Genomic DNA, 25219 nt, shown 5'->3' with positions numbered 1-25219 from the left:
GATAAGTCTTATTAATTTTGGTGATCCTCTGACTTTTTATCCAGCGCCGTCATCAGGTCAAGAAGTTAATGTGTACAATACTTTGGTTTATGACCAAATACCTGCAGAACTAATGACATTCATCAGCCTCAGCTTGACTCTTTGTTTACTGATAATTACAAATGCTAACATGCTAACACGCTAAACTAAGATGGTGAACATGGTAAACATTATACCTGCAAAACATCAACATGTTAGCAGCATGTAGACTCTGCTGCTATAACTACTGTATTTCCATGATTAAAAGTACTCCATTTATTTATGGAGCCATGCAGCCACTATCAACACTGTCATTACAATATTTCAAAGTAAAAAGCCTTGTGTGAACAAATCAGGGGATTCTGTCAACAGACATGCTGTCAAAGGGCTTTTATCTTGAAAAGGGAACAAAAAAGGTTGAGTTAAAAAATATTTATATTTGAAATTGCACTGAAATGTGATATAACCTCAGTATGATTATCAAAAGAACATTTTCAATTTTGCTGAAACTGTGTGTGTCACATGGAAAAAATATGCAAGACTCCTATTCTTTAGATGTTCCACAGCTGAGCAGCAGCTGAGCTGTGTCTAAAGGTGTGTGCACACACCGGACCTGTTTTTTTATTCGCTAGAGACGAGTTTACATACAAAGTCAATGCAAACGGGCGATTGAGCGTATATTTGCCTGGGAGAAAAATTGCTCGGGCTCCAAGCAACAGCGACAGAGCAATTTTTCGCTCGTCGCTTGAGATGAGAAATCCCATCTGGAGCTGTATTTCGCTGGGTCCCATCACTTGCAGCTAAACGCTGATTGGCTGCCGTAATCCCGGTTGCTTGACTGTCATGACATGTCAGCTTCATTAAAAGTATAGCTGCAAATTAAAAGCAACAATAGATGTAAAAACACACAGACACAATGCATCTGTGATCAGTTCCCTAATTTAATTTTAACAATTTTTTCAATCTTCTCCAATTTCTCGTTTTATTTCATGGAAGTGACCAATGTAAGTGCACTTGTCCTAGAACCACCACAACGGTTTTTATAATGCAAATAACTCTGTTTAGATAAAACCTACAAGCTTCTCTTCCTTTGACTTTTCCTAAAAATGTGTCCTGTATGTTTTCTAAAGCCTATAAATTACAAAAATGAAACACACTAGACTTCTGAGCATTTATACCTCCGACTGAAATTATACATTTTGATACATACAGGTAGGCTATACATATTGCAAAACTCTGTAAAAGTACACCAAAGCATACATTTTTGTTTCCAAATATTTATTTGAAAACGAAACCATTCATACTGTCAATGAAAAACCATTTTGTTAATAATAAAAAACGAATGTAATGTCAACAATGACCGCGCCAGCCGGCGGGACTGCGGCGCTTGGAGGGGCGCTGTAATCCTGGCAGTCCTAGTGTAAAGCACCACGGACAGCGCCAATGCATCTATCGCTGTGGCTCAGAGGCTCTGATGCCTGAGTCAGAGCATGTGAGCGGAGTTGGAGCTGGAGCTGCCTCAACCATAGGTTATTGGTAGGAAGAAAAATGGCTGCTGACAAAACTGTCACTGTCAACTGCCTCCAAGCGCCACAACGATCTGCCAGACCATCATATGTAACTTCATTGTTTATGCTGCCCGTGTGCTCAGAAGGACACAATGAATGCATTTTTGAGTAATTTCCGAGAAGTTATGATAAAATAAAAAAAAATTAGACTGTAGAATAGGGCTGACAACCTCTCCAGTGTTTCATGTCAATTAATTAACACTATTTGTCGCTCTTTATAATGCCTTTTTTTTGTTTGCTGCTGCACTGCTGCTGCACTGTGTCTCCAGTTGAAAGTGGTGATTTGCTAAATACATTCTACAATAATAAATTAGATTAATGTTTGGTCTATAATATTGTTGGCTATATTACGCATTTTAATGAAAAAAACCCTTAGTGGAAATTAGTGGAACCTTTTTTTTTATTGATACTCCTCCTCTCTGACATACTAACAGCACACACACACACACACACACACACACACATACATTGAACACACGAATGAATGAATGAATGAATGAATGAATGAATGAATGAACATGGGAAGCGGTTCAGCCGCAGTCCCGCCGGCTGGCACGGTCACTGTTGAGATTACATTGTTTTTTTTATTATTAACAAAATGTTCTTTTATTGACCGTATGAATGGTTTTGTTTTCAAATAAATATTTGGAAACAAAAATGTATGCTTTGGTGTACTTTTACAGAGTTTTGCAATATGTATAGCCACCTGTATGTATCAAAATGTATAATTTTCAGCGGCGGTCACTGCCACGGTCGGAGGTATAAATGCTCAGACAGATGCATTGTGTGTGTGTGTGTTTTTACATCTATTGTTGCTTTTAATTTGCAGCTGTACTTAAGCACTACTATTGTATTTTCATTATTCTTATTTTTTAATCATTTTAACATATTTCTAAAGTTCATCATCCTGTTATTTCTACATTGAATGTAATAAATATTATTAGGGTCTGTGGATTCCTGAAGGAGAAAATGTGAGGATCCCAGTAGCCATCAAAGTTCTCCGAGAGGCCACATCACCTAAAGCCAACAAAGAAATCCTGGATGTAAGACTCCTCTTTTTATTCTCATTCTTCTTTTCATCCACTGGTTCCTCCTTATTTTTTCCTCGTTCTCTTCCTCTTCTCCTTCTGCTTGTTGTTCATCTTTCTTCTTCTCACTTTGCTTCCTCCTTACACAGCCAGATTATCACTGATTTGTGGAGTCAAATTAATTATTTATGCATTTATGGGCTGCGAAATCATGCTCCCAAAGGTTTTAATTATTTGCCTTTTCCTTTAAATGTGGATATAAAACTGTTTGAATTTGATGTTGGATTGAGATACATGGATACACTTCAGGTTTCACTTCTTGATCACTCGTCCCCACATGAGAAAAAAACATTGATAACCTGAATTTTAATCTGAATGAGCAAAATGAATAATTAAAGGCTCATCTAAGTACATTTAGAGAGTAATCTATCGAACTTGATCCCTGCCAGTCTCCTGCTTACCTCATCCTGTAGTTACATGGTCAGTTCATGACGTCCTGTGGTGATTGAGGACGCCAACGTACTTGTTTGTGTGTGTGTGCAGGAGGCGTATGTGATGGCAAGCGTGGATCACCCTCATGTGTGTCGTCTTCTGGGGATCTGCCTGACGTCGTCAGTCCAGCTGGTGACTCAGCTGATGCAGTATGGCTGCTTGCTGGACTACGTCCGGCATCACAGGGAACACATCGGCGCTCAGTGGCTGCTCAACTGGTGTGTCCAGATAGCTAAGGTGAGCCCAGATAAACGGGTTCAGTCTGACTGTAAATCATCTGCTACAAACCTGCAGCCCTCTGCTCATGAACTCACATCTTAGTTTACATTTGTTTAAGAAGAAAAAGAAGATCTCCCTCCTTGCTCGTTCTGTCCCTGAGGCATCAGCTCTATCTGCAGCTCCTGTAAGCCTGTTGAGACCTATTAGCCTGAATACAGTGGGAAACTCTGTGTGTGTGTGTGTGTGTGTGTGTGTGTGTGTGTGTGTGTGTGTTGAGACAGTGTTAATCTGTTCAGACTGTTTTAAGTCTCACTTGGATTTTAAAGTGCTGGGAAAATCACAAACAACAAGGTCATGAGCTCAGTGTGAAATCTTTGTTGTTCAGCATTAAGCTGCCAGTTTACTCCCTCTGAGCTGTCGGACGGTGGAATAGATTTGGATTAGTGGGTCTGTGTCTGACAACTCCCCTAAGGCTCCATCCCATTTTTTATTTTTACTGTACCATTGACCCTTGTTATCACGTGGCCCTTTGCCCCAGAGTTACAGAGTTACAAGGGTTAATGGTTAAAATATTCCCCTTTGAAATGCTAGGCCGTTTTTCGCTTGTTTCCAAACTTTGTCCATCTGCCATTGTGCTCGTGACTCAACTATCTCATGCCCAACTCCTCATAAGGACCAGCTCCATTCCCTGATTGGCTGACCGACCAGTTTTGCAACACATAACGTGTTTCCTGCCGTAAAGCAGATTTTTTCCGCGAAATTTCGGCACCGGTGGCAGAAGCTTATTACAAAGATTGCAAAGCCACTAAGTAACCTATGTAAACGGTGATAGTCTGATTTTACTGTGGACACTACCCTGTGCAACCCACATTATTTTCATAATGATATATTTAGGAAAAGATGCTGTCTGTTGCTTCTTTAACAGTAATCTGTATGACACAATGAGACAGAGACAGAGAGAGATGCAGATGGTAATGATAATAGCTTACAACAACATTAATTAAAGTAATAATATTATAATAATAATTACGGCTATTGTGCTACAATATGTGGAAAGTATATATTAATATCTGATAGTATACATGTGTGACAATAATCATATGTGTATAATAACAGTAGAAATATGACTAATGATAACAGCAGTATAGGGTTGTCATGATACTAAAATTTCAAACTCGATATCAATACCCAGGAAAATATTCAATACTCAATACCATTTTCGATACAGAAGCAAAAAATTAAGAGGCATGTCATTTTTTAAATAAAGATCAGAACAGTAACATCAGTGATAACAACAAAAAATTCCCCCCAAAATAAATAACAACCAGAAACAAGATCTGTCCATACAAATGTATTTATCTACAGCCCTGTTTATTTTCTATGCTTCTGGTGAACTGGCACCATGTTTTTGTTGCTGATCAAATAGAGTTGGTAGTTTAGGCTCAGGATGCTCCTGTTTCTGATCAGAGAACCAGGGGTTACGGGAGAAACCAAAGTTTTTTCAGCTTCAATCTGAGACTTTACAGTTTACATAACTTTTCAGACACACATAATTGTGTTGTCCTGTTAAACTAACATTGTCTATTAATGTTACAGACGGGCATGACTGATAAAGTTTTATGCTTAGCTCCCACATTAACGTTAGAAGTTATATTTAAGTTTGATGCTGGCGGCACAAGCTGCTCAGCTGCTGAAAAGGCTGAAAAAAAAACCAAAACTAAAAAATCAAATATGCTAGTCTATTTATCGGGATGTCATGAGGCATCCTTATCATGATACAGGTTGACCTGTATTGACCTGTGTTGACCTTTGACCACCAAAATGTAATCAGTTCATCACTGAGTCAGATGGACAGTTGAGCCTTTGAAGGTATGTAGTAGTTTTCAGAGGACCTAGAACAGTTTGGTCCCAAAACGCTATATGAAAGGCACTTCAACAACACACTTTGGCAAAAATGTCCGTCGTAACTCAACTTTACGAATAAATACTATTTTAATTTGTATAGCCAGCACTTTTCTCCACAGAGTGCTTTAACAAAGGACAGGAGAGACACTAGTAAAAACATTAAATTAAATATTTAAAAAAGGCATGTTTTTGTTCAACATTAAAATAAAATAGAGAAGCATCAATACAGACTATGAACATGAAAGAAGACTCACTTACAGACCGGTTTACAGTCATGACACTCACTTGAACCTGTGTGTGTGTGTTCCTGTAGGGCATGAACTACCTGGAGGAACGTCACCTGGTTCATCGAGACCTGGCAGCGAGGAATGTCTTGGTGAAAACGCCAAACCACGTCAAGATCACCGACTTTGGCCTTGCCAAGCTGCTGACAGCCAATGAGAAGGAATACCACGCCGATGGAGGAAAAGTGTGTTTGTTATCCATATAATTGTATATATTGTTACCCTGGAAATAGAAAATACTGGTCAGGATGAATAATTCATGTAGAGAGAGTTTAGAGTTGTTGGAAGGTGGATTTTTTTAGTTTTGATGGAACCACAGGGCTAACAGTTGGTTGCTTCCAGTCTTGTTGCTAAGCTAGGCTAAACTAGGGGTGAGTTCGTGTACAAAAAATCTCTCTAAATCTCTAAACTTTTGGAGTGGGTAATTTTTTTCATGTAAACGTCTACACGGGTTTCACCGCTGGGTGGTGCTATTGCATTATACCAGTAAAGCCCCAGCTATCCGAATACCAACCAAACGGGCCATTTAACCAGCGGTTACAGGCCGCCACTCCGAAATATCGCCATTCTGACGGTCTGCCATCCCGAATTCTGGTCCCTGAGTCCTGACAGTAAGCTATGGCGAGCCTGTAGAAGCCGTATTTCCCATGCATGTCAGCAATTTTCACCAGGGACGCACGCGAGTAATTCAGGCTGACATTACCTGTTTTTTGGCGAACTCCTCTGGTAATTTAATTAAAAAGTATAGCATATACGCCCACAGTAAGTTATTATTATTATTATTATTATTATTATTATTGGGTCTCGTAAGAGTGGGATACAGTGAGTACCGGACCATCAAATCACAGCATCCGCGGTGAGAGGACATGGAATTGTATGCACTTTTACGCACACGGGTCTAGGCGATCACAGATATTTGATGTGGGAAAGATGTAGCCAGATGTATTACCTGTTTTTAAGCGGCACCGAGATACATGGCTTGTCCATCCGTCCGTAGCACGAGTCATGTGCGCCACTTCACCACTGACCCGTGCATAAAAGCGCAAACAATTCCGTGTCCTCTCACCGCGGATGCTGTGATTTGATGGCCCGGTACTCATTGTAACCCACTGGTGAACGACCCCCTTAACGAACGCGCCGTTTTAATAGAACGGAGCACGTACTGACCTGTTGCCAAACCTGATCTCACACCATTTCTTGTCATATTCACAGTCTATCACAGTCAGTCAACAATTAGTATCACCCCCTCCCCTAAAAAAAAAAAAAAGTTTTTTTGTGTACTAATAACACCCCTAGGCTAAACATGCACAGCGATGATGTCCAGCTGCTCCTTTGTGATTTCCTAATATGTTCAGACGGTTCTTCTGACTATGCATTGATGTTTAAAACTAAACCACCTAGTTGTTTTAACCACAGACATTGGTTCGTGGACTGCTGTTTTGAAGCCATGATTTTGGTATTTTGGTCATCACCATCGTAGTTTTGTGGAGCCAGATGACCATAATTGGGCGAGAGCGTGGAGCTGTGATGGAGCGAGGGGTGGATCTGACTCACGGACTGTATTGACACCTAACAGACAGCCTGTCACTCAGAGAGACCCCACCCTTAATTATGCGTAACTCTTAGCCTTGATAAAATGTCAACAGGAGAATTATACAGTAATTCAGCTTTGAAGCCCAAAACTGGGGGTCTATGAGGATTGACTCACTTTTGGAACTTGCCTCAAGTGGACATTAGAGGAACTGCAGTTTGTGGCACTACAGTGTTGGCTTCATATTTTAGCCCCGGTTGTTGCCACTTGGTTTTAAATCCCTTTAAATGTCTCCAGAAGTCTTAAGTTTGTCCTCTCTCTATGCAGGTTCCCATTAAATGGATGGCGTTGGAGTCGATCCTCCAGTGGACCTATACCCATCAGAGTGATGTCTGGAGCTACGGTGAGTCAACCTCTGGTTCTCATGCCTGCACAGGGCCCTGAGGTCACATGTAAGAAAACCTGCAGTAAGACTTGACACTGTATTCAGTGGTGTATTAAAGGTAGGGTCTGTAGGATTTTCCAGTTGCTGTTCGTAAACACACATTCAAATTTGGCCCCTCCTATCAGGCTCAACTCTCCCGGGTGTACGGAGCCCGGAGGTACGGAAGAAGGCTTCACAGAAGAGGTTCAGGCAAGGCTCGCGCTGGTGCACGCTCGGACACGCTCGGGCACGGCACCTGTGCTCTCTCATTGGCTGGGGAAATCTCCGCCCCGAAGTGGTCCGAGCTCACAAAAACATCAAAATACAGTTAAAGGGCAGGAGCTCTGCAAACAGAGTCACCACCACACGAGTAGAAACCCATAGGTGATGATTAAGCAGGATTTCATTTATACATGTCTATATTTTGTTTCGTTTGAAAATCCTCCAGATCCTACCTTTAAGATTTTCCTTGTCAAAAATCAACAAGTCTCAGATGCATTTCACGCTCATCGCATCTTGATGTCAAGATGTGACCAACAATGTAGAGCTTTCGTATTTTTATGTTCTTGCTAACAAACTGCTGGTTTTCTTTAACAGCATCAACCAATCAACGATCAGAACTTAACAACAGCAGCTAGCTTTAAACTCTGACGTTGAGATTCAGGACTTGTGAAGCCTTACCATTTGAAAAGAAAGCAGCCACCTGACATCTGACACCTCTGAGACATTCACAATCACTATTTTCTTTTCTATGTTTGTTTGTTTTGTTCCTTTTTTGGTCCAGATTTAGCTCCAAACTAATGACAGGCGGTGTCATGCAACTATTCTGAAAGCTTATAATTCCAAAGCTCCGCTGGACCCAAAGGCCATTTGTCCAACAGCTCGTTATACCCAAAACAAACATGCATTTCTCTGAAGGGAACTCTCTCAAATAGAGGCATATGGCTAATTATGCAGAATGATGTCATCAGACCTTTGATGAAGGCATGACCCTGCAACAGGTACTAGCCAATCAGAGGCAGAGTAGGGCGTGTCATGCTAAAGTCCAACAAGGTCATTCTGTGTAAACGCAACACTTTGTTTTTGCTCCCATTTTTCACAAGTTTAAGTTAAACAACAAAGACTTTTTGTGCACTCAGTAGATGTATTGTTTCTCTAAAATACTGATCACAAATTAATTTAAGTTAGTCAGCTGGTGTAAGCCGAACTTTGGCTGACCGGCGGACAGTGCGCACACGTCACTAAAACCTCACAGGCAGGTTTCCAGAATATCAGGCACATTAACGATGCAATAAATACCCAAAAAAACACTATTCAATGCAACTATCTGCAATCAGCACATAAATGTATCTTTATATCAACTGTCCTGTCACATCTGATGTCAGATCAAAGGGGATTGGCACCGTTTGGCACGTTTGGCACGTGTAATGGAAACCCAACCTGATTTGATTAACACAGCTGCAAACTAATGAGTTCACATTCCTCTCAGCCAACCACAAACAGCCACAGCATCAGATAGGGAGTATATATTCAGCATCTGTCATCTTAGAAAAGTCAAAAGAAAAGAAACGAAACAGAGTGAGACTGCGAGAGAGAAAGAGAGAGCGCACGCGCACACGAGAGAAACGCAACATTGATTTACAATTGTGGTGACCTCCTCCCCAGGCTACCTTTGCATCATCAGCCCGTGGAGGTCTGCTCGCAGTTCCGTATCTTCGGACACTGCGAGCTTGGACCTCCTGGACCAAAACATTAGTTTCCTCCTGGGAGAAGTTTGGCCGTCTGACGCTGCTGCTCTCTTCTGCCATGGCGAATTGAGTAAACTCTCATTACGCCTTCACGCGGCGCATTTAAGTGCGAGGAGAGGGGCTCATTTGATTGGTGTGATGTGTGTAAAACCCACTCCATGCTTTCTCTCCTCCCTCTTTCCGACTTGCGCAGGTAGGAGGGACGGAGGTGGGAAAGAGGAGTAGCTGCGCCAGCGCGCACGGTAAAATCCGCCTGGCCACACCCAGTTGGTGAAGCGCAGGTGCACTGCGCCCCGCCTCGCCCGGTCTGTGTAACTAGAGCCCTAGATCTTTAACTTAAACCTGTGAGAAATGAGAGCAAAAACAAAAGTGTTACATTTAAATGTTTGTTCAATATAATTAGTCATGTGCATCTGTTTCGGAGAGTGTGTAGTCTTCAGAGCAAGGTACTATTGTTTTGTGGATACTGGGCTGTCGGAGAAATGGCCCTTCAGTCAAATGGGGCATATTTTGGACTACTGGGGGTCTGAAATTATGAGCTGGTGGAACAATGGACAGGGCCCTGATTGGTTATATTGCAACAACTTCATGTCAGCTGTGTGAAAACATCACTTTCTGTGTGTCTAAATGGTTTAATACTGTTTCCTTAAAATACTCAAACAACCAGCTTTTTACTCATCAGAAGAAAATTCTACCTTCTGATAACAGTTGTCTTTTTGGACCTGTGTTGACGTGACTTTAACAACTAGCGAGTCAGTTTGAGTGGTTGATGGTCTGTGTTCTGCAGGTGTAACAGTGTGGGAGCTTATGACATTTGGTTCCAAGCCGTATGATGGCATCCCGGCCAGTGAGATTGCCTCAGTGCTGGAGAGAGGAGACCGGTTGCCCCAACCCCCTGTCTGCACCATTGATGTCTACATGATCATGGTGAAATGTAAGAGCTGAAGATAGACACAACAAAGAATGACCAGCCATGCTAACAGCTCTTTTAGATTATTCTTAGACTAGAGCTAAATGCTAACATCAGCACGCTAACATGACCACACACACACAGAGGCATATTGTCTGCTGCAGAGCCATGCACACAGCTCTGGTCTTCTGGCAATGGGAAAATTGCCTGTTTTAAGCATAGTTTAAAAAAACCTGCATACACCTGCTAATTTTGGTGGGAAAGGGGTTTAAAGGAAAAGTCCAGTATTTTGCACTTTGAGCCCCATTTCTTGGTTGTTTATGATGAAATAGAGTGGTTAAGACCAAAATAGTGACGATTGCTCATTTTCGGAGAATTTGGCTTTCCCTTGCCTGGCTTAACAGCGCTGCCTATGGCCATGTGTGAACCTGTCCTAAAACCACCCTAAACTTTCATTTTCAAAGCCATGAAACTCACTGAGTGGTCAGTGGTGTTCTTTCATATTCTGACATAAAAATCGTAGCAAACTGTGGTTTCCGTGATGATTTATCTGGCATTTTGTCTACCCCATTGATTTTCTATAGAAAACCTCATTGTCTGTTGGTAGTAATCCGCCACCGGAAACAGAAAGGGGGTTGTTTACAACAAGGTTGTAGTCATTGTAGTCTTTTAGCTCAGCAAAAGTGCCGGATCGACAGTGCTGTGTGTGCTCCTGCAGGAAGAACGAGAACGAACGAAAACAAAAAAAGTTTAAAAAACTGCACAATGGATTACTCGCGTTTAAACAACCTTCGCAGTACGATGCCTTTAAACAAAACGGCAACCTTCTTCTTCTGCTTCTTCTCTGTGTCCCATTATGTTGCAATGGTTTCCTCCTGATTGGTGACACCCACGTAAAGGAGCATTATCGCCATCAAGTGGGCTGGAGTGTATAACGCCTCAGGGTCAAACGAACGATCAAGTGGAAGTTTACAATAAAAACTTAGAGAACACGGATGGCAACCACAGTTTGCTACAATTTTTATGTCAGAACATCAATGAACACCACTGATCACTGGGTGAGTTTCATGGCTTTGAAAACTAACGTTTAGGGTGGTTTTAGGGACAGATTCACACATGGCCATAGGCAGCACTGTTAAGCCAGGCAGGGGAAAGCAAAATTCTCATCATAAACAACCCAGAAATGGGGCTCAAAGTGCAAAATACTGGACTTGTCCTTTAAGTTTAGTGTTTGTTCATTTCTGTAGGTCAAAGACAATAGTAGGCCTACCAGTCTGGAGTGGGCCAACCGACATCCCACACTGCTAGCATGACTGAAAAGACTGCAGTACCATTTTAAAAAAGACAGCTGGACAATATTGAGTCCATATTTCCTCTCTCTCTGTCCAGGTTGGATGATCAACCCATCCAGTCGTCCCAGGTTCAGAGAGCTGATAGTGGAGTTCTCAAAAATGGCCAGAGATCCGTCCAGATACCTGGTCGTACAGGTACACTGAGAGTGTGTGTGTGTGTGTGTGTGTGTAAGACAGAATGACCTCTTTCGTTAAAGAACATAACGGTTCATCAGAACTTGGGTCTTATTTTGGTGGTTTTGTCCATTATTATTTCTATCAGTAATAACAACTTTGTACTCACCAGGTTAACAGCTGAGATCTGTCAACATGTTGATGTCACTAAAAAGAAAAGCAGATGATCAAACAGGTTGGAAACAAACCAACAGTTTAAGATTTTCACTTTTTAAATTACGGTATTGATTTTAGTGTCTCATTTATGATGATAACATCAAATGTAACATTTATAGCACCAGGATTACATCACTGTTTTAATGAATATGACAACATTTTTAATTTGATAGGAGTCATGAAGAAACACACCTTAGGGGTGGGCGATATGGCTGAAAAGTATATCACGATATAGCTGGTTCATATTGATTCATAACGATAATTAGCAATATTTTTTTTATAACCTATTCAAAATAAGGACCAGGAGAAAATACATCTTTTTTTTTTTTTTTTTTTTTTAAAAGATATTTTTTCGGCATTTTTGCCTTTAATTGATAGGACAGCTGAGTGTGAAGGGGGAGAGAGAGAGAGAGGGAATGACATGCAGCAAGGGGCCACAGGCCGGAGTCGAACCCGGGCGCGGCGGCAACAGCCATATAAGTGATTCACAGAGTGAGGAAAGTGCTATGTAGAAATTAGTGCAAACCTGAGGTAGACTTGTAATGACATGTAACAGCTCGGCACACTGCCTTTGAATCGTCCCCCTCTTGAAGTCGAAGCTTTTAATCCTCTCTCTTTCTACAAATCTTTATTGTATTCTTTCCATATTTTGCCCACTTGTTAGTGAAGTAGTTAAAGAACCACCATTAATCGCGCAATTTAAATGTGAAAAGTCTCATTGACTGACTGTCACCTGTGTGTATGTGGAGATGGGTAGGGCGGAGGGAGCGGAGCTGTGGAAACATCCTGCAGTCAAAAGGCGACGTTTAGAAAGCAAGCCCAAGAAACAAGCCCCAAAAAAAACTCAACCCGCGACTTCCCATATTTGTAAGCAACTTTACAAAAAACAAGCCCAAAGCCACGGCTTATAAGCGGACCTGTGTTCACACACGAGAATGGCGCAACCAAACCTGATGTTGTTAGCTGTTTGCGTGACACCGTTGCTAGGTTACCAGGGAGCAAGTGAGTGCGTTTATGCAACCAACCTCGCACAGCTTGACTCCGAGGGTAACTCGCGAGGCTTTCCTTGTGTTTTTTCCTGACAGAATACAGTAACATTATCGAAAGTTATATCGAACGTTTTTTCTATCGAAGGCGCATAAGTGTTTGTCGCGAGACAATATGCTATTGTTTTATCGATATTTTATGGATAAGAAAGATAATTAAGTGTTTAGAGCCGCTGGGCTGTGATTTTTACCTCTTTAGGGGAGGGGTTGTCATTGTTGTTATTTTTTTGGGGGGGGGGGGGGCAATTTCATCTCTTCTAAATATTGCAGGGGACATGTCCCCTGCATCCCCCCCGGAAGTTACGCCTGTGACAGAGCCTTTCCAAAACCGGACCCTTCCCAACCCCACTCCAGCTCGGCGAGTCAGTGTGTTTGTAGTCACCTTCACAGCTGAATGAAACACCCTACATCAAGGTGTAGGGTGTACACACAGCAGCAGGCTTTGGGACATACTTCCCTCTCTGCAGTGGAAAAAGGAGCTGTTTTTATATTTGGTCATCAAGAGGAAAAATTACTCCCATTTTATATTCATTATATGTATTATATGTATCACTTTTCTTTGATTCATGCTGAGGTTTACCAGAATTTTGGTAGCGTATATCATCCTTTTGCCGTTAAAATAAATAAATAAATGAATGAATGGATAAATAAGTAAATAAATAATACATAAAAGCGTATAAAACTTATCCCTGAGATTAGCTGGTGATGTTTCTTGTCTTTTACTTTTGTTAACAACTTCTTGTTTTTCACTCTGATGTTTATAAGCTGCTCATTGTTGCAACAGTTACTGTTTTATAGAGACTAGAGAGGTGTAGATTTGGTCCTAAATACACTGTCGCATTTAAGATGTTAACATCTGTATGGCAATTTTAAATGTCTACCTTAGTTTGAACAGTTAACATTGCTAAGGGTAGTTGTGTGGAACTATATTTGTACGGAGCATCTTCCATGACAAACACAGTTCTGCGTTGCACATGATCAATAAGGCATCGGTGCAGGCTTGCTGTTGGAGGGTTTTCTAATGCACTTCCATTCCTTGCTAGTTGGTTTGGGACAGCACCTCAGCGTGAACATTAAATGCTGTGGAAATGGATGGGGAGAGGGTGTAGGGGGCAGATTGGGAAAGGCCCAGACTGTGACGATATGAGCAAACACTTGTTGAATGAAGTCAGGCTGTGTGTGTGTGTGTGCGTGTGTGTGTGTGTGTGTAGGTGGAAAGTAACTAATAACATTTACTCGCGTTACTGAGTAGTTTTTTTGTGTAATTTGTAATTTTTTCAGTAGTTTTTGAAATCTGTAATTTTACTTTTACTTAAGTAAATTTTGACTGAAGTATTGTACTTCGCTACATTGAAAAAAAAAAAAAAAGCAGACACAACAGTTGAAATGAACGAAAAAGAAACGAAATAAAAGAAAACCCCGTGTGCACAGTGCCGTGTATAATTGTCGGTCAGAAAAATACGGCCCAAGCCGCGCTCTTCTGTGCTCACCTGTGTCTGTGTGTGTGTGTGTGTTTGTGTGTGTGTGTGTGTGTATGTGCGTGCGCGTGCATCGGGACCGAAATCCGCTGTGCGTGATATAGAGAGCAGAGGAGGATTGTAAAGGCGCGACCATGTAGAGACAGAAATGACATGCTGTTGTGTAAACAATGTCATCACGTTATAAAGTGAAATGTTTCACCATATAACATGATAAATAGTATATTGTGATGTTATTATATTAAGCGTCTGTCGCTCAAAAAAATATAACCTTAGTTTATGAAGAGATAAGACGGAGCGCTCTCCTCTCCCCTTATATGCTTTACTCACAGGTGTGTGAATTGACCTGGATATGAAGGGTCCATAGCACCAAATAATATAACGGTAGTTTCTAAAGAGCTAAGACAAAAAAAAAAAAAAAAAGAAAAATAAATCAGCAGCAGTGGTCATATTTCAGCAGCAGAGCACCACCATTGCTAGTTGCATATAGGGAAAACACTGTTGCTCAATGGATTTGTTGTTTTGGAATACACCTATTCTTCCAAATTAGCCTAGGGTTAGTGTATTTTTTTTATATATATGTATTTTTTGGGGGCAATTTCAGCCTTTAATTGATAGGACAGACAAGTGTGAAGGGGGGGAGAGAGAGGAAGTGACATGCAGCAAAGGGCCACAGGCTGGAGTCTAACCCAGGCCGCTGCGGCAACAGCCTTGTACATGGGGTGCCTGCTCTACCACTAAGCCACCGATGCCCCAGGGTTAGTGTATTTTAATATTGAGAATTTCACTTTGACAAGCTCTCTCTTTGTTGACCATACACCTGTTTGCATCCCTGAGAATAATGCCCAACGACATTGCTCAAAAAGTTGCTCTGTGTATCATCAGTCTAACAGTTGTGTTGGTGAGTCAAAATGAATGAGGGCTGCACAATATTAGGCAAAACTGACAATGCGACGACAATTTTGTATACTGTGACATGTATTGCAATATACATTCATTGGAGCCTATCCCAGCTGGCATCAGGCAAGAGGCAGGGTACACCCTGGACAGGTCGCCAGACTATCGCAGGGCTGACACATAGAGACAACCATTCACGCTCACATTCACACCTACGGACAATTTAGAGTCACCAATTAACCTAGTCCCCAATCTGCATGTCTTTGGACTGTGGGAGGAAGCCGGAGTGCCCGGAGAGAACCCACACTGACACGGGGAGAACATGCAAACTCCGCACAGAAGGGCTCCCACACCTGGGATCAAACCGGCAACCCTCTTGCTGTGAGGCAAGAGTGCTAACCACCACACCACTGTGCCGCCCTTGCAATATACAGTGTATTGCAATAACTTGAATAGCTCTATTTGGAAAGAAGTCATCATTTGGGCTTTGGAAAGGCTGTATTTGCATGAAATATACATTTTACAATCAAACTGTCCTGGAAATTGAGAACTTCACAACCTAAAGTATTAACCAGCAAAATAAGTATGGCATATTGCCTTTGACTAATATTATATTGTTATGATGAACTTAAACTGCGAGTCTCACAATGTGACTATTGCACAAGAACACATTGCGATGGTGATGCTCTAATGATATTGTGCAGCCCTAAATTTGATTGAATTCTATGGTTCATCATAGAAAAATAACCAGTTTTCAGATTGGATTTACAGCATACCCCTTAAGTTACTTATACTCCCTACCTGGACCATTTTTGCACTGCATATGAGTGACCCCCATCAAGTTGTTGGAAGTAACTAAAGTAAAAGTAGGTATGTTTACTTGAGTAGAATTTTCAGTACTTTTTCCACCTCTGTGTATGTGTGCATATTTATATAGAAGAAAAAAAATAATAATGTGCAGCCTTTCATCTGCAGCTCTAAATATCACATGCACATCATTGTGAACGACAGTTTTCTTGTCAAACTTGCGCCTGTTGGTCAAAATAACTGCATTTTTATGTTGGTAAATTACCCAACCAAAAATAGCACTAAAAATGGTGAACATAATCTGACTCCTGTCTCAGGGTGACCTCCCCAGTCCCACAGACAGCAGGTTTTACTCTCGCCTGCTGAGCTCAGATGACATGGAGGACGTGGTCGATGCAGATGAGTACCTGCTGCCTTACAAAGGACTGGATAACCATGACAACCGTGCCTGCAACACCACGGTATACACACACCTTTCTTACAGTTATCAGGTCTGTATGACCTTTAATAACTTATGTTTTTGGTCTCTTGTTTTCTCTCTCCACTTTCAGTTTGAGTCATTGACATGATGTAAAAAAAAATTGTGTCACTGAAGAAGAGATAAAATAGAAAAAAAAAAACAGTAAATAAATAATTAAAATGATCTGTTGCATGAAAAGTAAACAAACTTTTTCTTCAAGTGTTCTGTTGACAAAATGTGCGTCCTCTGCTGCCTCTCTTTCTTCATGTCAGAACGGTCATCCAGTCAGAGAGAACAGTATCGCTCTGCGTTACATCACCGATCCAACTCACAATGCACTGGATAAGGAAGACTTCACCAGCCATGGTACACATCTGTGTGGATTACTGACAAAATATTATTAAAATTGATAACAGAACGATTAAGAACCTAACAGAAAACAATGTGACACGCTTGTTAAAATAAGAAATGTAAAAAACACTAAGTCAGCATGTGGTACAGTGGAAATGGTTTAGCTAATTTGTGAATGATCAAACATTTGTTTATACAGAGCAAAATGTCACTCAGTGTTTCATGAAAAAAGACAAAACACATGAAATAAAGACTGAAGGACAATAAATAAATCAGTGAGTAAATAAACACACAAATCTTTTCTCCTTTTCTCTCTTTCAGAATACATGAACCAGAGTTTAAGTGAAACCAGCTGTAGCAGCAAGCTGTCGGAGGTTTTGAATCCCAACTACGAGGACCTGAGCCCAGGATGGGGTGCCGCCTCGCACCCCTCCCTGCGGGAGGATCCGGAGCCTTTCACCCGAGTTCCTGAGGGACCTGAATACCTGAACACTGCCCAAAACTCGCTCCCCCTGACTAACAGCGACAGCCTCAACAGCCCGGACTACCAGGCTGACTTCCCACCACAGGCAACGCCCCCCAGCACCAACCCCACCACTTTAACTGGGAACGGTCTTTTCCTGCCGGCAGCAGAGAACCTCGAGTACCTGGGTCTGGGTGCTGCACTGCACACCCCTGTCCGCTAGGGGGCAGCAACACTCAGAGAGTTTAGACTGATGGTGTGAGGTTTCTGTGGCTGCAGACAGTATTTAATTTATCTGTTTTAATTGTAAAAATTTCCAGGAAATCCTGACTGGAACCCACACGCTGACCAAACAGTTACTGAGGAAGAGGAGAGCCAGACTTTAAGCAGGGATTCAAACCAACCTCCTGCTTACAAAGTGGATGTTTCTTCAACTTTTAAATGGCTGCATTCATTTGTTTGACACTTGGAGTGGGAACGTGAAAACCAAACAGCCACAAGCTGTTGAGTCTCTCAACAAAACTCACATAAACTCTTCAGTGTCACCTGAACAGTGATTTTAATTGGTACATCCCGGTCCCTCAGATGGTAGTCTGACTCACCAGATGTAGACTGTGGATGGAAACCTGCCAGTGCCGTCTGCGTGTTACTGTTTCCAAATCCCCTTCACTATGGAAGCAACAACCTTTGACAGCTTACACGTTGAAAAAGGCACATTTTGATGAAGGTTTGGATCGTGTAATAAGACACATCTGCTTTGTTGTTTCAGTGAATTATTTTAAAGATCTATAACAAATAAAACCACTTGTGAACGCACCTCGGAAAAATCCAGACTTACAGGACTCTCATGCCTGATGTTGATCTGTTTTCTGACACGGTCACTGGGAGTTAATTTGCCACATTTTAACTCTAGCAGCAGCACCTCATCTCCAGTGGCAGTTACTTCGCTAACTGTACGTTAGGCGGAAGTCATTCATTTTCAATGAGAGTCTGGCGACTTGGGCGACCTGGTTGTCAGCCGCGCGTCTTGGGCAGCCAAAGCGACCGAAGCAGAGTTAAAACTCGATTAACTTTATGGTAATGAGCTCTGACGCAGTTCAGCGACAACCAATTGGAATGCTGACGTGCTTCGATGAAGTGGGTCCCAGAGAACAAGCCATGTAATGTAACTTTGGTTCCTACAGCACACTTGTTCCAACAATGGATATCAAGAAGATTGTAACTTGCGTTCGCGCCCACTCAGTCCTTTATAATGTGTTGCTGTTCACTTACAGAGATCAAAATAAAAAGAATGAGGCTTAGGACTGCGTTGCAGATATAGTTGGTTGGTCTGGGGAGTGACAGGGCCCTATTTAGATGGTCTAAAACGCAAAGCACCAGGCGTGCGGCGCATGGGCGTGTCCCAGTCACTTGCTAGTTAGACAGCGCGATTTTAGACTGTGCGCCATGGCGGAGAGTCTAAAAGGGTTGGACTTACTCTGTGAATTAGTCATGGGTGTGTTTTGGGCGTATCATTCAATAAGCCAATCAGAGTGTCACCTCTCATTCCCTTTAAAAGAGGCGCGATTGTAGCACACGGCAGAGAGCTAGTTAGATGGCGGACCTACCAACTGGAAAGAGTGAGCATTTTACAGCTGAGGAGATGGATCTCCTTGTGTGGAAGGTGAAGGCCCGTCAGAACCAGATCTACGAGGACAGCAAACAGGCACCCAAGCTCCCCGAGGTAAAGCAGGCGTGGGATCACTAATACAAGAAAGACATTACTAAATATCTGTGGAATATTATTCAAACCTGTTTTCAACATATAACAGAGCACAGCTGTCAGGACTGCCGCAGAGTTCCCCAAGGCGCTAATCCTGCAGCTAGGACCTGTTCAGCGTTTTCTCCCCCACCCACGTTTGTGAATTGTTTTCACATGTTTCCTAGAGCTGTGTTCTGCCTCTTATTTGCATGTGTGTCCTCTCTACACTCAGATTACAATATAATAATATAATATAATGTAGCCTAGTATATAATGTAGCCTAGTATAACATGTTAAAATAAATGCAATGTGTGAATTTTGGTTTTCAATCAAAAAAATGATGGATTGGTCAGATAATTTCACAATTTCATTTGTCATTATTACAGATTATGATAATCATTATTACTGCGATTAGATCATTCTGATTAATGACTGACCATTAAGACGTGTTTCTGATAAATATTTTAATGTGCACAATAATAACCTTTCACATTGTAATATTTTTATTTGTTATCTTTTGCATATGTGTGGCTGCTCCGTGTGTGTCTGAGCAGAGTGCACGCGCGTTGTGCACCCGCCTAGAGACGCATATTACTAACTTGTTTAACAGCGAAATACTGTGCCGTTGACTTTAGACCAGGTTTTTGTTGGTCACTGGCGCATTTGCTTTTTACGTCATCTAACTAGCAACGCGCCATGACTGCGCCTGACCACTCCTCATTTTTAGACCAACACACCCAGAGAAGCGCAAGTTCATTTGCTTGTTAGGGGACGAGGGCGCAGGGCGTGAAAATGACAACTACGCCTGCATCTAAATAGCAGTGACACTTGCGACATGGATTATGCGCCCTCTGCCGTCCATTTTAGACCATCTAAATAGGACCCTTAAAGTGTGTAAAGTAAGTAATAGAGGAGAGAATTGCAGGCTAATGTTGCAATGAGCATGCAAGTCTCCCTTGCTTGGTTTGAATGGGATAACATACGTTTTCTGTTTTCATTGACCAAACATAACTTTCTGTAGGCCAACTATGAGCTTTTTGACTGGACAACAGCAAGCAGCAACTACGCTGCTTTCAAGCCAGTAGTCCGCTTTGCAGCTCCTTTAAATTGACAAGCACCATCTAACATTCAATGATTCACGTAATGAGCGACTAGAGCGACCAAAGCTGCCACAAATATTTTTGACAGTCGTGTTTCTTGGGCATCCACGACAGACTTTGCCTCTTTGTAAGCTTCTGGATTGAATTTACAGTAATGTACCGATCTGTTCCACTTCATATGAGCTTCTGTGATATCATCATAATAATGCTCTGTCAGAGCCACATACAGCCAGCAGATCATCTGTGGTTTTAATGGGTCCAGGGAGCTCCTCCAGAGCTAAAGTAGAATCAGGCCTCTGAGTATTTGATCATGTTTGTCTTTTTCATCACGAAAAGTTGAATCACACAGTGACACACGACTGTTAATCTTTTTTTGTAACGTTTCCTTTTGTGGGGCCATTTCAATGACAGCACTCACCTCCCCACATGTAAATGTTCCATCAAGACAAGTTCACCCCTGACACTATTTTGCAAGAGCACCATCACTGCATCCTGGCCCCTGTAATTGGTTAAAAGAAATGCAAACAAGCCAATTTTTTTTTCTTTTTTTCCTGATATAGCAGAAAGATCATTTGTGATTCCAGACCTTTCTCTATTGCTGACAAAGCACCACATCATTTTCAATTTGTTTTCCACCTCATCATTCCTTTGCATCCTTCCTTCCATCCTGCATGAATTTGTTCATCAACAATAAGAATGAGAGAAACAAAATCAGGACTTAAAAGCTGAAAATTAATAAACTGACACAAGGTTTATAAAGGTGGATTCACCAAAGATGAAACATTGCAAATGTGTTCTTATGACTAGTATTTCGTAATTGTCATCAAATCAACACAAAGTGGTTGTGACCTGCGTCTTATAATTTGTAATCATATAGTCTTGTTTAGAAAGGCTGTAGAGAGACAGTATGCAGGGATACCTAATAGATCCTTAGCTCCATCATGTATCAGTAAGCACAGTGGCGCCTCCAACTGGGGGTGAGAAGCCTCTGGAGCATATCTCTCAGTGCGCCATAGGCTGAAAACTCAGTAACATTATTAGACATTTTTAAATCTCTGTGAGAATGAGATATATTTCATGTTATAACAAGATATTTCTCATGTTATGGTAACACCTCAATATAACAGATTTTTATGAGATTTTTTTTAAAATGTTTATCAATTAATTTTGTTTTCATAAACAATTAAAAAAATTTCCTATGAGGATATATTTTATATAACTTAAACAGCTTTAATATATTATCATTCATGATCTATTTATATAGCAGCCTCCACTTCTGTCTGTCCACAGGATTAGTTATAGTAGTGTTAACAAACACTTAGATCTACTTACAGCTACATTCCAGTCTGTTATGAATTATTTCTGAAACGTTATTGCTTGTAAATGCTAAATAGGGGAACTTACGTAAGTCCTGGTTGTTAGATACCAAATTATTCCATTTTAAGTAAGAAAAACTTTTGTTATGACAACATATCCTTAAATATTAAATATTTTGCCCATCTTAAACTTTTAATTGTATTTGTAGCTGTATTTCCATCGAGTGCCCACTCAATGTTCTCAATATTCACAACATCTCCTTTTAAAACTTTGGTCCATGAAAAGCGTTGAGTTCAAGGAGCAGTAATTCCAGAGGAACAGTGAGTCTGTTTTTTTTTGTTTGTTTGTTTTTTTACCTTTGGTGGCACTAACCCCCCTTCCCAAGAAAATAATTCAATGGGTGGCAGCACACTCATTTATATCTGGGCACAATTTATCTGGTTTATCTAGACAGCCTAACCACCCATTGTTACAACACCTTCTCATGCCAGGTCATCACATATCGCAGCTTTGCCAGTGGCCTTTCATGTCTACATATTACATGTGAGGTATCCTCCTGTGTCTGCTGTTGACATTCCATGACGCCGCAACCAATACTGGGATGTTAACAAAGGCATGTGGTTTGGAAAGAAACATCATGGTTTGCCTCTACATTCATACAGGTAGTGAATACCAGGCTCCTGGGTCAAAGTCCAGTGTTTGTTGGACCCATCCACCAACCCTCCCACCCGGCCCATAGGGACTTTCCAACTTATATTATGTTGTTGCCGGCATCCTTTCAATCTGACACCACCTGGTGGCATAACATACCGTCGCCAAAGGTGGCTTTTGCCGTCAGGTGTCTGAGGCTGAAATCACTGACAAAACGGTTGTATTCAACAACTTCAGAATGAGAACGGGCTGATTGGTACCAACCATGTTGGCACAGCTTGTCAGAGGCTGAATAACCCTCCAAATTTAGGCAAAATTTTGCAGGGAACCACTGGCATGGCTAGCCTGTTTGAAGAACAATGAATCACCGAATACAGATACACAACACATTAAAACAGGATTGTCTTGGAAGTGAAAATGATAACCTTACCTTTATTAGTCTATACACATCAGAGAATTAGTAACATTCATTGTAAAATAAGAAACAAAAGTACATCAGTATGTGATTCCTTAACTCTCCACAGTAACATAGTTTTCAACTAGCCTCTATACTTTAACAACATGAGCTAATTCATGAAATTCAGTGATGGCTTCTGGTATTCTTGAGCCACCCCAAGATTTTCAGAATGGCCCCATCTGACCACACTGACGAGAAATTTCTGGGGGGCGCCACTGGCTGGAGAACAAATTCTCAAAGACTCCTCCTCTGTTGAAGCTGAAAGGTTTTTATTTCATGCTGTGGACATTTTGAAAGTTTCTGCTCACCTGGGTTTAGTTTTATTTGCATTCCTTCTGGCTGAGTTAATTAGTTTGGTTTGTTGTGTACGTAGAAGAAGAAGGCGAGTTTCCATCCACTGGGCAGTGACTGTTTGGATGGACCAACAGTATTTGTGTTAGACAGGTGAGCTCTTGAATGATGATGTAAATATTAACATTTGTGTTCACATGTTGAATGAATAATTTGCTTGTTTTTAGGTTAAATTCCCACTTGAACTAGGAGAGAAGGTTTCCAAGCAGTTTTACTAGTTAATGTCACCAGTTAAATCACAACAAAGTGAAAAACCTTCTGTCACCATTTGACTTGAAACACCTTGAGTTAAGCTTTTTTTTTTTTTTTCGTGTACTAGCTTTGATGAATTTGTGCTTGAGTGTAAAAAGTTTTTTTTATTTTCTCCTTTACTTGATGAGAATGAGCCAAACTCTGATTTACTGTAACTGCACACTGACTCTGTTAACTATCACTGCTTGTTACTGTTCATTGCTGCTGTTAGTGCAAATGTACGGAAGCTGAGAGACTGTTTACTCTTCAGGTTCTTGAGGACATTAATTACTGATCACAAGAGAAACAAATGTGCCCATATTTATGGAACGTTACTTACTGCCCATCTTTAAAAAGCTTTTAAAGTGTTCATTGACACCCCAACCTTTGCACCTCATACAACAGGAAATTAAAAATGTGCATAAAAACAAGTGGATATTAACGCACTTACTGTTGCATGATTAATTGTAACTACAACTATATCCACCATATTTCTAGCCCCCATGATCCTTGTGTGAATTAAGGGGGCGCAACTTCTGGCGCTGAATCGTAATTGGTGTTTTCCAGTTGTAAAAGTTAGGTAACGGTACGCTAATCCTCTTAAATAAAACATGGAATACAGCACCTGTAACACTTCAGACAGTGTAACGTGATCATACCTCTGTCATCTCTGACAGCCATCTCAAGGCACTGGTTGTTTTCCTTTTTAAATGAGCATGTTAGTGATTAGCTTGCCTTGCTATGTTAGCATGTTGTTAAATTTAACAGAGCCTGAGCTAGCTTACGATAAACATCTACATCTTCTGAAAAATGATTTACTATTTTTTACAACTCATTAACAGACACTAACACATTCAGTAAATATTTTACTTAACTCAGTTTTGATTTTAATTCTGTGTAAAGTGTATAAACGTGATGTTTACCAGCTCCACTCGTCTGCCTTAACGATGCAGTTTACACATTTTTACCCCCCCCCCCCCCTCAAAAAATGTGAAATTTGTTGTGAAGCCACAGTTTGAGTAATCTTGGTTGTTCTACAGGGTTCATCAAACCTGCTAACAAGGCCACCTTTTTGTTGGAAAAACATTAAAGTTGTGTCTGTTTTATTGTCTTACATTAGATGAAGCTGAGTATCTGCATGGTAAGTGAACAAAATGATAATTTCAGCAAAAGTCTAATTTTGACCGGGGAAAACTTTCTGTTTGTGGTCTCAACATGCTGCCATTTTATGTCAACAATTTTACCACAAAAATATGTTCAATTTTTCACCCCCCAAAATCTTTGTTGAATTAAATACAATAGAACAGAGCAGAACAGTTCAGTACAAAGGACAAACTATGGTAAACATGACGCTGTGACGATAGAAAACAAAACAAAAAAAGATATTTTAGGAACATATACACAGGAAAGAGAAATATTGTTTCAAGACACCCCAGATGTCACTGAAACTAATTCATGCTGTGTTCTGGGGCCTCATTTATAAAGCTTGCTTACGTACAAAACAGGCCTTGAAAGTGGCGTATGCCACTTACCACGCAAAGGTTGTGATTTATAAAAATAAACTTGGCAGGAGAATGTGCGCACCTGTAAGCAAACTCTGAGTCATGCGTGCGCACATTTTGGAAGACACTGGGAAGTGGCAACGCAGATGGCGAGGTGGAGAAGTGGAGTCAGATTTTTATTGATGTCTCACACAAATTTAATGTCACGCTATATCTGCCTTAGATCCACGTTATCATTGAAATTAAATCCAGCAGCCTTATCTTGTGCTTGGAGTGAGTGATAATTGTTTCATAAAAACGTTGTAAAATCCAACTCAAATCCTGAATTGAAATTCTTTCTAAATGCATATTTAATCCGCACTGCCTCTAACGTCTCATTGTCCACTCCGTGAGCGCAGGAGGGGGAGAGGACGGCGCGACTGCATGGAATATATTTATATATATATATTTATACAACCGTTACACTCATTTCATCAGCCCTACTTAGACATGTGCTGTTCATGACAAAACCGGCATGAAGAAACGTGTTCGCCTATTACACTTTCATCTTTGAATTGT

At 41.0% G+C, this 25219-nt stretch overlaps 1 protein-coding gene across 2 annotated transcripts in view; it reads left to right on the top strand.

The window, feature by feature from the left end:
• LOC125882095 (melanoma receptor tyrosine-protein kinase-like) overlaps positions 1–23237 on the top strand; it is a 101677-nt gene extending 78440 nt beyond the window's left edge. Inside the window, exons 19-27 of one of the 2 annotated variants that reach the window (XM_049565763.1) lie at positions 2531–2629; positions 3158–3343; positions 5544–5699; positions 7373–7448; positions 10005–10151; positions 11517–11614; positions 16355–16498; positions 16770–16863; positions 17170–23237. In XM_049565763.1, coding sequence (XP_049421720.1) covers positions 2531–2629; positions 3158–3343; positions 5544–5699; positions 7373–7448; positions 10005–10151; positions 11517–11614; positions 16355–16498; positions 16770–16863; positions 17170–17534 — 1365 coding nt within the window. In that variant the 3' untranslated portion in view covers positions 17535–23237. Of the gene's footprint in view, positions 1–2530; positions 2630–3157; positions 3344–5543; positions 5700–7372; positions 7449–10004; positions 10152–11516; positions 11615–11765; positions 11829–16354; positions 16499–16769; positions 16864–17169 lie in introns of those variants that run through there. The other variant, XR_007448298.1, reaches the window with a different exon arrangement.
• The last annotated feature ends 1982 nt before the right edge of the window (positions 23238–25219 follow it).

The sequence above is a fragment of the Epinephelus fuscoguttatus genome, linkage group LG21, assembly GCF_011397635.1.
Source record: "Epinephelus fuscoguttatus linkage group LG21, E.fuscoguttatus.final_Chr_v1".
Classification (NCBI taxonomy): domain Eukaryota; kingdom Metazoa; phylum Chordata; class Actinopteri; order Perciformes; family Serranidae; genus Epinephelus; species Epinephelus fuscoguttatus.
This window is presented reverse-complemented; position numbering and strand designations above follow the sequence as displayed.